Source organism: Ciconia boyciana, chromosome 13 (assembly GCF_034638445.1).
Source record: "Ciconia boyciana chromosome 13, ASM3463844v1, whole genome shotgun sequence".
NCBI classification, from domain to species: Eukaryota; Metazoa; Chordata; class Aves; order Ciconiiformes; family Ciconiidae; genus Ciconia; species Ciconia boyciana.
This window is the reverse complement of record NC_132946.1, coordinates 12,384,206-12,398,115: the sequence shown is the minus strand read 5'-3', so window position 1 is coordinate 12,398,115 and position 13,910 is coordinate 12,384,206. Positions and strand designations below refer to the sequence as shown.

Genomic DNA, 13,910 nt, shown 5'->3' with positions numbered 1-13,910 from the left:
AACATGATTAAGTAATAACTGAAAGGAGAGGGCTAATTAAAAGACATACTCCTGAATTTTAGAAATAATCTGTAAAAACTGAAATCTGTTAAAGGTATTAAAACACAAATCTGTTTCGTTATTTTAAAATATCAAAAGTTAAGAGGCTTAAGGAAGTAAAATAAAATTTAAAAAAAAACCCTCAAAGCCCAAACATAAATCAATCACAGTGACTCCTTGACAAAATACTTAGAAGCAAAAATTTTCCAAAAGTTCAAATGACTTGGAATAGAAATATACTGAGTGTTACTCAGCAGAGAAACCCTCATCATGCTCAGGAAATCCTGTGACCTGAAAAGAGTTTGAGACAGAAAGTACTGAGAGCAGAAAGGGGAAGGAAATTTATATCTCCTCACTCTGATCTTAATTTTTCCTAAGCATCCTTTTATGGTCACTGGGGTTTTTGTTGTTTTTTCCAGAGTGTTTTTCTGGGGGGTTGGGATGGAGACAGGATACAGGGCTGGGTGGGATCCTTAATAAGAACACTGCTATTTGTTCTACGTTGTGCATACTTTTGTACTTAGAGATTTATGGCAAAATGGAAACGTAATTAATGCTGTAAGAATTATATTAATATACCTTCTTGAAGAATTTATTTTAATACTATATTCACCTGAATTTACTTCCATGTTTACTTACACTGCTAACATTAAAAAACCCTGCATTTTCTGAAGGTGGACTCAGTTTTGCACATCATGATGATAGGTAAATGCATGTGGTTAGGCATGTTGTGCCTTATTCAATAACTTGCAAATAAATCAGAACTGCAATCACTGGGTTGGTTGGTTTTTTGGTTGTGGTTTGGTTTTTTTTTTTCCCCTCCTCCAATTCAGCCAGGAAATAGAGTATTGACAGATTTGGCCAAAACCACTTCAGCTCTACCTTGAAAACACGCATACTTTGCAAAATAAATTTAAAACAATTTCTAAGTTGGTTTCAGAGGACAAGAGGAAGGGCTAGTCTCTGCTGATAACTGGGCAGTACCTCATGAAATTCTGGGATATTTTAGTACACAGAACAGCTGAGCAAACACCAACACCACCACTAATATACAGATGTCTTCCGTAATATCAAATGTGTTAGACGCATAGTAATTTTTTTTTCCACAAGCAAATTAGTTTAGATTTTACCAATTCCTTCAATGCATCAATGCATCAAGACAGTCAAGAATCACACATTTTGAGGTTCACTTCTTCTAAAGCAAATTACTTTCGGTATATGAAACTTAGTTACTAATACTTAGGAATATCTAGAACACAATTCTACTGCTTGATTAACTACTAAATAAATTAGAATAGAATAAATTACAATTCACAATGTTGAATATAGTCTCACTTTTCAAAATGGCATTAAGTTTTCCATTCTTAAGTTTGCAAGTAAGCTTATTTTTCTTATTTCAATCATTTGTATACTAGATACCATACCCAGGGTAGATCCAACAAGTGACTGATTTTGATCCAGAACATAGTGCACTTCTTCTTTCAGGTCAACAATGGCGGCAAACTCCTTAAGATGAGTAGATCTTGATGCTCCTAGTCTCTCTGCGTATATCCAAAAAAGATTTGAATCCAGTAGATAGAGATTCAAGGTTTTGTTGGTCCTGCAGCTCAGACCAGTAATGTTAGTGCGACTAATATGAAGGTCAGGAATAAACCAATTCCTAGCCTCAATATGAGGAATAGAATGTTGGGCATTATCTTTCTTCCCATGGGAAGAAAATGCTACTTTGGGGGTCTGAAAGATGGTCTTCTCAGAACTAATGAAACTTAAAAAATGCCTGTTTACCGTCCTGCAACATGCAGTGTAATAGCTAAAGGGACTATAGAAACTTAAGAAATTGCTGCATTCTATGGTATTTGATATAACTTGAAAAAAGGTATGTTCCTGGAGGTAGAAAGAGTCCAAAGCTGCTTCTATCTCTAAAAAGTTACAGTGTGGCACATGGACTTTATTTGGTTTGACACCAAGTGTCTGGTTAATGCAAAGCTCACAGACATTGTGAGTTCTAGATATTGAATGCCACTGCGGAAGCACCACTGTGTTACAGCATGGGTACTTGGTTATTGAAAATGTTTCTGATAATTTCATATGTGCATCTGGTACAGAGGAATCAAAAGCTGGTGAATCAGTGTCTCCTAAGTGTTGAAGACCTGGCTCAACTGCCTGGCTTTTATTACAGTTGCGGTATTCCAAGGCCACTTTGGTAATCTACATGTGGGGGGGGAAACAAAATAAAAAAAAATTAAAAAAAAAAAAGAGAGAAAAAAGAAGCAAGATTAACTGTACGTACTTCACTCAAATGCAGTTATCTGTTGCAGGTTTAACAACATATATGCAATTAGAGATGGAATTTCAGAAACATGAAGTTGACTACTCTTCTCCTTAGTTCTTATAAGAAATTATAGGAGGCTCTGACTTGATAACAAAGTTAGATTTTCAGATATTTCATCATGTAAGAATTAAATGTACAGAACAACAAAAAGCCACTTCAAAATTTTTTCAGTCCACTAAACTGATCTCAAGGTTCTCTTTGCATCTTATTTATCACAGTGCAATAACGCTACATTTTAAGGTTAAATCCCACTACATGAAGCATTAATCAGTACAGGTTCCTGAATTTCCCTTATTTACCAATACAAGGAGAAAATAAATAAAAGCATTCCCATATGAAAAGGAAATAGAGATTGTTCCTGGTATAGATGGTGCACAAATTTTGTAACAATCGCTAACAGTGTTGAAGCAATGTTAGTATTCTCCCAGCCATGGGCATATAGTTGTAATACTGCAGGTGTACTTTGCATATAGTAACGCATGACTTATTGGGAGAAGAAAAAAAAAAAAGGAAAAAAAGAAAAAAGTCTGCCTCTCATGTGTGCAAACATTCCTGTGCTGCATCACTATTTTGTTTTTTATAACCAAGGGGAAACAAGCAGCGCAAAAAAAGGCATGTGTATAAACCACAGAAGGAATTCCCTTTCTAGGAGATAAATAACAGAACATACAAGAAAGGAAAATGAAAGAGGAAGTTTCCCTTCATCCTCATCTATCACATTAAACATAATCAAAATACAGAACATACACACATTGCTTGCACAAGAACACTTTGATAGGAATCATTATAATTATCAAAGTAATGTTGAAATGTCACATCTAGGAGGGGTGCTGTCACAGGACCATCAGGATTAAGATGTGGTGTATAACAAGTTTGTTACAGTCTTTAAGAATTCATTGTTAGATGTTTCATCTGAAAATGCTCAATTAAATACTTAAAAGAAACTTGACCCCTCGTACTATAATCTAGCCTGAAAATTTTGACTACCTACACAGAGAAACATGAGAAGAAATTATGAACAGAAAAACAGATTTGCGATAAGAAATCTCATTTCAGTGAGCTATTATCAGAAAAAAATTTTGTTCTGAGAGCTTGCAACAAACAACTTGACAGCCTTGTGCTTTGCAACTGCCTTACAGTCAAGTGGTTTCATTGCTTGATGAAACCCACAGGATGGCTGCAGTAAACATCTCTTCCTATGGTAAATAAGTTGCATAATCTCCCTCTATCAAAGTGAAGCTATACAAGATCAACTGGATTATTTTGTATCTCATTTCACATTTTGATATAGATAAATACTGTTATTTAGCAGAATGAAATCTGAAACGGAACATCTTATGTTGCACTGATTTGGTCTAAATAAGTGGTACATGTTACTAGAATGTTTAATCTGTGACAAGCATCACTGAATTAAGTCTGCCAAAAATAAGACAGGTTAGTACAAGAATAATCGCAGTTCTTTTCCCACCTTTCCGCAAAGATTTCCCCAACCCTATCTTGTAGCAGTCTACCTTTTATTATGTCTGTTTCTAGTTTGGCTAAATATTGTGTCATAAGTTATTTTCATTTTTTTCCTCATTGCTTCAGACACTGCAATATTAATTAGACCTCCTCGTGGAAACCACACATTCCAGGACATAGATGCCATATATATAAGTCAGCATTGCCACCAAAACTTAGCCCTGCTTTTCATCTTCCACAGATGCTCATTTCTTGTTCCACACTGTCCTTAGTGCTATGCGTCACCACTGTGATGTGCAGCTGTGTGATACACTAAATGGGACAATGGGTTCCAGCTGAAAAATAGCCCAGGGAAAAAATTATTTTTCAGCCAAGTTAGTTTCCCTATCTCATTTACTGCACAGCTACACAAACTCCTGTCCTACGCAGTTCAGAAATGGAAATAATGGCAGAGGAAGAGAAAGTTGGGAGGCGATTAAGGAACACATAGGATATAAAAATCAAATTAGTTCCGAGTAGTTTTTCAATTGGGCTATACTTCAAATAACACTCTGGTTTAAGAAAAGGTCCCTTCTTCCTTGCATAACCACCTCTGGAAAGACGGAAGGAGAGGAGAAATAGAATGGGGTGGACAAAACACAAGTTCTGCAACACTCAATACATTCTTGCTCTTTCGTTTGAGCTATGTGAGCTGGAATAGAAGATCAAAGATCTGCATCTCTCACACAGCACTCACCACAAAAAGAAAGAAGTCAAGGAAAAGAGTTACGTGCTTGTTCCAAGCAACTGTTGACATGAGATAAAGGCATGTTGTGTGGGATGCAAACCAGTGTAAGGGAGTTGTGATAATGGCTTGAGAAAATGTGTTTTTAAACAAAATTCAATACTTGGAACAGTGAAATAAAATGACACATATGTAACAATTAAACTCAGAACCTTGACTAGAGTTCTTAAGTTCCAGTATTTTTGAAGGAAAAAAAAAAATAATTATTTCACTTACTTCATCTAAAAGAGGATGAATTTCTGCTAAGGGATTGTAAGGTATAAATATAAGAAGTGCTGGTCCTTTCTTCAGCTCATTGTTTAGAAGAAGGCTTTTTCCACCATGTGGTCTCAGCCAGCGTATGAGCATCTCTCGATTTTCTAGAGCCCACTTGCAAATATTCTCAGCAGTATAGTTCATGATGTCATTTGGATAGACCTTGAAGGGGGAAAAAATAATTATTTGTCCTCACTTGGTTTATAGTAATGAATGCAGTTCTCACATATGGCATGCTTTGTTACTGTAATGCCTAAAACTCTCTTTCTAAATTTAATGACACTATTCAGCAAGCTTCAGCATTTCATATACCCGTTCACTTTGGGAAATCTTTCCAAATGCTCATCAGATCATAGTAACACACACAATCTTTCAGGCAAAAAGTATTCTACCAGGGAAGCTCCTCTTTCTTTTACTACATCTTTATAATCTTTACTTTTCTCACTGGTATAAATTTTCTTTAGAAGTGAAAGAGCTCAGTGTCTTAAGTTGGTATCATCATATATCTCAATTTACAGCATATTAGAAAACTTTTTCCCACTACTCATTCACCATATTAACTCATTTTAAATTAATCTTTTAAGACCCCAGCATCGAGACTGCATTTAAAACTGGTATTTCTTATTACTGAATGTGGGGAAAAGAAATGCATAATAAAAAGTGCTCACAGCTTCTAGGGTCATTTTAATAAATTAAGGCAAGTTTATCTTAAATCATTTGCACAGACAAAAGTAGTTTTATGCATTTACCAGTAATTTAACCTGAAAAATCCATGTTTTCCCTAGTCTCAATTGAATAAAATAGACATTACAATACTTAGCTTCACAGAGTTTCCACTCATGGTAGCAGTGTGGATAGATAAGGTCTCTATGCCAAACAGTAAATCTGAAAGTTAGTATTTTCAGCCTTAGTCTTCCAAAAACGAGGCACTTGGATTAAGACTGACTATAAATTTTCAGTGAAATTAATTTGCATGATTTTTCTAGTCAGTGTAATGTCATACCTTTAAACCGAAATGCAAGTTTTCACTATTCCTACTATCTCTCCACAAAATCTCTTTGTCCACATGCTCATTCAAGTAGCCTTCTAATTCTGACCCACTGAAAGAGGTAGAAACTTTAGGAAAAAGTCTTTGTGTAGTGATTTCTGAGGTGCTTGGGCTTTTTGGGTTTTGTTTTGGTAGAGACGATCAACTTAGGTCTCAGCTACTCTTTAGAACAGCTGCTGACTGGTAGAATGAAAATGTGTATTACTGTAAAAAAATATTGTTCTTAAACATCCTGTAGCCTAAAGCTCCATGAAACACTTATTCATGGTCTACTACGACAGAGCTTCAATCTCCATGTACTGTCTCGGAGTCACTGCAACATAAATACAATACTCACAAGAGATGCGTTGACATGTCTGTGCAAATACACACTGCCTGAATGCACCAATGAGATCTTCTCTGCAACACGTTTATCCGTGATCACTCCAAAGCGTATTGTTCCAAGGTAATCTGAAAGGGCAAATTTTCAGTTTTTAAATACAATTATACACACTGAACTTCTCTCCTGAAAGCCTTAGAAGAACACCTTCAAACCAAAACACAGAACATTGCTGTGTAAAGGCACAGAAATCTTACTGAATAGCAACTGCCAACACTGGTGATTAAGTGAGGCAGAAGAAAGATGACAAGAGCGGGCAAGAAGAACAAACGTGTTCCTCTTCTGCAGTCTAGGTATAGAGAACGTTAACCTGAATTGTCCAATTTCTTGATTTGCTTATGGTATCACAGATGCACCTGGGTACATGTTATGGCATCTCAGAAGCTAAGATGAGATATACTTAAGGAAAATGTATGAACGTTGACTGTTTAGATGATGTACATTTACAGTAAATATATATTATTTAAATACGTATTATAGTATTTCTATATTTATAAATACGTACACACAAGGATAGAATGCTTCTCATCTTTCCATTGCAAAGAACTATCCCAACATATAAATGGGGAAATTACAGAACAAAATATAGGAGAACAGGCTCTATATCATATACCAAGTCAGTGGCACAGTAAAAATCAGAATAATGGTATGAATTTCCTTCATTTGCTGACAGGAAGAAATATCCATAAAATGTGCTAATCTTAAAGTTCTATCCAGAATTTATGACCCCCCAAAAAAGGTATTAATCATATACAAAGTTCGAATATTTAAATGCAAGAGTTTTTGTATTTTAGATTATTAATGCAAAACAACAGGGGGAGAAAGCCCTTCTCATCATGCTATCTTGTAACAGCTCTATAATTCCATTCAGGAAAGCACTTTGTTGAATTCAGTTACTAAGTATTAACAAAGTCACGTTCATCCTAATGCATCTGAACCTGACATTTCAAATGTTGCACACAACAAACACTCTTGGATTCAACTTAAATAAGTGCTAGTCTGATTTTGACTCTATATGGGTCACATTTAGGGTTTTGAGGAAACTGTATCTTAATGTATCATTGAATAGCAGCCTGTCCTATACATTACTCCATGACGACAAATCACATAATAAGCCTTTTATGGAAGCAATCCTTGCACTATAATAAAAGACAGTCTCATAATTAGATTGACATCAAGTAACACTCAAAAGGGATTAATTCCCAAGTTAGAAAATCTTGCAAAAAAACTACTGATGACCATATACATAACTCATTCACAGATGCCTTAGATTATGAAAATGAAGCTTTTACCTTTCTTTAATGAATGTAATGCTGACGTGAAGAATGTTAAATAACCAGGCGGTTGAGGCGAAGCATTGAACTCAAAATATCCTAGAACTCCAGGCTGAAATAATTAGAAATAGAGTTAGTTAAGCTATTTTCAAGTATAAATATATGGTGCACAGCAATTATTTGCCTACAGTAAAACACAACAGATTTTAAAAAGACAATAAAGTTTACTGAAGAACAGTCACTTTATGCTGCAAGAAAAATTTTAATATCAAAAGATTGAATGGAAATCAGTTCTAAAGTTGTCATTCAAAAGCTATGTATGAGAGAGGGGTTTTATGGCTGTAGATGCATGTTTCAAACCGCATATTTCCCCATGTTAGCTATTGAAGTTCACTAAAACCAATTAATATTTGCTTCACAACTATTATATGAGTCAGTTCCAGCACCAACATAAGAACCATAAGCATCATAAGACTTCTTTTAGAATTGGAATATAAAATGTCATTTTTCAGAGTATGAACAACTTAAACAGTAACACTTAATTGTTCACTACATTCCACATAATTAGCAACAACAGATGAATTCACACATTTTGTGCGTGAATACTTGAACTGCTAAGCCAACTTATCATCCCATCATTAAGCTATCAGTCATTGTAAATTATTTCAGTATAACCTGCAGGAGTCAGTGAGAGACCAGCTGCACAAAAATAATGAAAGAGCCTCATATCCCACCTGCATATCCATAAAGTTCTTCAAATTGCCAAACAGACAATTCAAAATTTAAAAGACCTGAACAGCTTCATATTAAATTCAGGAAGAGAATCTGGGAGAAGCTGACTTGGAACAGAGAGGCGCGTAGTCTTTAGACTTCTCTTGTTCCAAAATTTCAATTAAGTTTTGGTTTTAAATTTTGCAAAATATAATCCATTAAAAGTTATTACTAATTATGTTTTTTAACATGTCGCTCAAATTGTCTTAATAAACTTTCAGAACAGAGTAAGTGATAGAATTTGGTTATTTTGTGTTATTTGTTTCCCAGTTCCACCAGTGCATACAGAAAGAGCATTTGATACACAAAGCAAGAGCACTCTAGGGATTGCTGTGGAACAAAAGATTCCAGACTCACCGATCACCCATTTGTGTGGCAAATATATTCCCACATAAGTATTTCCATTTGGTATTTCAGAGGCTGCTTTATTTTTTTATTGAGTTTTACACATAAAATCTTTTATTTCTTTTTAAAACATGAACATATATTTTACCTGTTACTGTCATCAGTGACATGAATTCAGTTATTCACACCAGCCATATGAATTCATACCACCATTCAGTATGAATTAGTGATCTCAGGATGCTCACCGATAACAACATTGCCCATTCCAACTAATGACCTGCTCTTTTTAGGCAGGAATAATCTTTCATGACTGAATGCTAAACACAAGACCCACGTTCATAAAGACATTATCAATAATAAAAATGAGATACAAGCAATTAGTGAAATTTCTGTAATAACAATTGTCAAGAAGGAAATAAAAATATAAATAAAATAGAAGTGAAAAAATACAGCAAAATAATAGCACTCCTTCTTTTGTAAACAATAAACAGGTTAGTAATTAGTGTTCATCTTCTTCTCCTAGTACCAAATTAAGACAGTAAAAAGAAACAATCCCTTATAAAAAACTTTTAAAGCATTCAAGCGAACCAAAATAAGGAGACAGATAAGATGATCAAAGTTCTAGTTTCCCATATCCTAGGACCATTTTTGAATACCATTGCTGTATTAAGTGAACTTATGGCACCAAATAGTGAATGAAAGAAGAGTGACAGTAAAATGCGACAAGAAGCCAAAAGTCAGATCTAGAAATATTTATAAAGTAATTAAAAAAGGTGATGTACTGATTCTGACTGCCAGTTCTGTTGTACACTAATAGCAGCTTGAGAATTCCAGATTGTGAAGAATAAGATGCTTCCATGAGACATTTTTGGAAAGTGTTTTTTCAATAAGAAAAAATTGTAGGGGGAGAATATATACTAATGCTATATGCCTAATCAGTAATTTGGTTAATTAATGTCCTTTTAATGATCATCCCAGAATAGTTAAAATTTCCTCCCTATTACAGGCTGCAATTATACATACAAGGAAAGTGTCTAAAATGCTGTATTTCTTCTAAAGTACCATGCAAATTTTCCTGTTCTTCTGTCAGAACAAAGAGATTATCCACTTGCTAATACCAACTACTCTGTTCATTTTAACAAAATTCAACACTTCCAGGTGCTAGCAGCTAACAAGGAATCTTGCTCCGTACAAGTGAGATTCAAGTCTTACAGAAGAGACACCTCGATGTAAATGAGAGGTTCCTAGTTTTGAATACAAGTATGCTAAGAGGAGCTTGACGGCAGCAACTCCCACTTCCTTTCATGTAAGAACCTCCAAAACAATCGATAACTGCTGTAGCAACAGCTACCTGCACACGGTTTATGTGGGCATCTACATACAAGCTGTTATTGATGATCAGCTGCTTCCAGGCAACCATCTGTGTGGAGGTATGGTTAACGATCTTCTTGCAGGCAGTTAGGAATAATCAGTTGAACAGGATATGACTTGCTGCTATCTAAAGTTGGAGGATAAAATACTGGAATGTGACACAGAGGTAGTCTAAAGACACCTCTTTAGGAGCATTGGCGTTGCTATAGTGGAGCTTACTGGAGCTTTTCTTTCCATGAAACAATTTTCAGCACCTGTCTCAAACCGAGTGCCTGTAGGAAAGGTGTTGGAACAAACCTGAGGACACCAATAGTGAAGAGTCATTAGTACCATCTCCTAATGAAACTCATATATGGAAATACAAAATCATTAATTGTAGCATAGCCTACTTCTTGTTTGGTCTCTACACCAGAGGAATGGAAAGTGATGTGTGATGCCAATTAAATCAAATAATAGACTTGACAAGAATCTCAACAGTTACAGAACAGCAAGTTCATAGAAACTTTAAGAATTAACAGAGATCTTCAGGTGAGTAATTTTTATTGGAAAACAGCCAGCATGGTTTTATTACTGAACCATGCCTCAAGTCTATAAGTTTTTTGAAGGAATGAGCAAGCGTGTAAGTGACTGATCTACTCAATGCAGCATACTGTAATTCCCCAAAAGCCTACAAGAAGTTACCAAACACACTGGAAGAAACTAAGGTGATAAGGAATAACACGGATGGTCTTTCTCTAGATTAGTAGAAAAGATTAAAAAACTATAGGTAGAAGTTACTGTTTTTCCACAGTTAAAGACAGCTAGCCAGGATGTGTACTGATGCTCATATAGTTCAACATTTCTATAAACACTTTAGAAAAGGGAGAGAAGGGTGAGGAACAAAATTTGCAAAGGTAATTGGGAATCATTGAAACTACAGCTGACTCGGAAGAGGTGCAGAAAGACAGTATTAAATGACTATGCGATGAAAGAGCTCTGAAATTGAAAGGCCAATAAATGTGAAGTAATGGGAATAGAGAACAGGAAAAAAACCCACAGCTACTGATTAGCTTTTACAATTACATAAATGCTATTACTACTCAATTAAGTTATTTCTATCCCAATATGTATTTATTTATTTTCATGTTTTGGCTATATTGCATTGAGGTAAAGAAGATTATATTTTTTTTCAGTATGTCTGACTTGTGCAGGCAGGCAATTCCTGCCTCATTTTATCTGTGAACACAAGAAAGAAAACAGCAAGAGGAAAGGAATGTGTTATCTCTGGGGAACAGAAGAAACAATATTACACACCACTAATTCTATGCTGTAGAAATGCAAAGAAGAAACTGTTGATTTATATTAAATTAATTAAATTTACAAGTAAAAGTCTGTTCATTTTCTAATGATGTTAAAAACATTGTGTATCCAGAACTGAAAGCAAATTTTCACATCATCATTTAACATAGGCACCGCAGTACCCCACACAAGAGCAAGCTATTAAGTCAAATCCACTTCTGGGTCAGATCCTACACAGCCAGTTAACGCTCAGGAAGCATTTCTACACAAATAGAGCAAAGAAGAAAACTGACACCATGTTAAAACACATGCCAGCTACCTCCCAGAGAGACCAACTCCTCCCCACCTCTCCCGAAGCCAGAAAATGATGAGCTTCCTGGGCACATTTAATTTTCATAAGTGAATGAAGCTTTTTGTCTAACTACAGAAGCTGCATGTTTTCTTCCTCTGTGCCTCAGAAGGATGAGGCCATTTCTAATAGCTGGGTTAGTTAGGTGAGGAATGAGACATGCCAGTTGGGATTAAAATGAAACTGTTACATCTCTGCAGTTAAGAAAACAAAAGAATTCTGATTATAGGTACTCACAGGTATCTGGAGTTATGGTAGGAACTGCATATCTTTCTCCTGATGTAACTCAGATATTTGTATACATTCAAAGATTTTAACTGCTTTCAAATGGGTATTTTTCCTTGCTCTCAAAAATTAAATTATAATTCTTATCCAGTTCTAGTTTTGCACTAGTATCATTCCACAGCCACAAAAAAAAAAACTTTAAAAGCATAAGAAAATGCAGAATCTTAACTTTCGAGTCTTCAACCAGAACTTCTTTCACGGGGTTTGGGCGCCCTCTTGTGAGATCAATACAGCATCTCACGATAGTCATGATTTGGTTGAGGAATGGTCATAACACCATGTAACTAACACCATTTGCTCTTACATTTAGCTGGATTCTGTTCATCAGTATTTCTCAGAAGTAAAAACATGCTAATTAACATTTGAATACAAGATTAAATACGGCGAGATTTCAGTACCTCTTGGTGTGGTTCAACTTAAAAAAAATGCTTTGAATGTTTATCTTGGTACCTTTACAGTACTTGTTAGTTCAGGCATGCTAATATGGTTAATGGATTTTGAGATTCAATTGAGTGTGGGTAGAGCTCCTGCTTTTCTTTGCTAGATGCTTTTCCTGTCAAAAGCTGGCTACTGGAATTTGAACACAAAATTAAAGCACCAAAAGCTGCACAGATTAGATGGAAGAGGACAACTATGGGCTTGAAGTCCTAGCTATCAGTAAACTGACAGGCAACAACAAAATGCCCTTGAAACAAGAAAAGAAGGGTGCAGTAGCTCTTTTAAGTGTGAAAATACATGCTGAGCAGAACTTCAGCTCAACATGATGCCCTGCAAATAATCACTCATCTACTAATAACTTACCAACCTATTGCATACTCCAGATTATATGTAGTGCTGTCCTTGGACAGAGAAACAAAACAATGAGGACTGAAAGTGAGTGACAGGCAACTGCTCTGCAACCTAGTGCTTCCTTAATATGGGAGACCTTAATACCAAAGTAGAATGAAACAGCCAAGGAAGAGAATGGGCACTGCCTAAGCGCAGTCTGGGGATCACCTACAAAGAGGTTCTTTTCAACCAGAATTTTCAAGTCAAAAGTAAATACCCCTAACGTAAGTTTGCAGAACCCATTCCCTAGCAGAACACAGGACTGAAAATTAGGTACTGATAATGACGAATCTTTCAGAAAATATTCTGAGCTTCAAATTAATTAGCTTTTCAATGAAGAAATCACAAAAACCTGATCAAGCAGCAGACAGTGGTCAAAATGCCCAATGATCTATCCTTTACAGTCTTCTCTCCTTTCCCTTCTGCTAAATGTTAACATTTTTAATATAAAAAAGATCAAAAATCAAAGGAAGACACTAGCCAAGGCTCTCAAAATAGCAATTAGTTTGTGCCACACATGCACTTCCTGTAACCTACTCTACTCCTCAAACTTTCTCGCTTCTTAAACACAGGAGTCACCTCCTGGATTGTATCTTCTCCTACAAAAGGTATAAAGTCCCTTGACTCGCATGGAAAACATGAGAAAATGTTCACATTTCTAACTGTTTAAAATGCTGAAACAACATGTTTATTTTTGATTTTAAACTAACTTTTCCTTTGTGCCTGACTTATGTTTCCCTCTCCATCCATCTTCACATACAATTCTCTATTTCTTAGGTCTTCTCTGTATCCCAGCTCCTGATCACTCAGCATTTGCTTTTCTTACTGCACTCACCTGGCCTTGCACTAGCCAATGCTCTGTTCCCTGAATGGATCTTACTGCATGAGTTGGCTGTTATTTTTGTATCCCCTTCTCCCCCTCTTGCTTAACTTTAAGCAAGACACTGAGCACCTAGTGCCACAGTCTGGGCAATAACCTCAGCCTCAAATGACTGTGGGGCAGCATGACAGATCAGACTCTATTCTTAGTCCATTTCGGAAAAAAGAACTAACAAACACTGAACATAAAAATAGATTGGGCATTTGGAGCCACAGAATTTGAAGCAATGGA

At 35.7% G+C, this 13,910-nt stretch overlaps 1 protein-coding gene across 4 annotated transcripts in view; it reads right to left on the bottom strand.

Moving 5' to 3' along the window:
- TXNDC11 (thioredoxin domain containing 11) overlaps positions 1-13,910 on the bottom strand; it is a 40,309-nt gene that overhangs the window by 17,205 nt on the left and 9,194 nt on the right. For all 4 annotated transcript variants that reach the window (XR_012045062.1, XM_072878702.1, XM_072878701.1 and 1 more), the window contains 4 exons: positions 7,591-7,684; positions 6,257-6,369; positions 4,833-5,033; positions 1,464-2,247 (listed from right to left, as the gene is read on the bottom strand). Coding sequence is in view for 3 of the 4 variants with exons in the window: in XM_072878702.1 (XP_072734803.1) it covers positions 1,464-2,247; positions 4,833-5,033; positions 6,257-6,369; positions 7,591-7,684 (1,192 nt within the window). In the remaining variant the exon portion in view is untranslated. The remainder of the gene's footprint in view (positions 1-1,463; positions 2,248-4,832; positions 5,034-6,256; positions 6,370-7,590; positions 7,685-13,910) is intronic.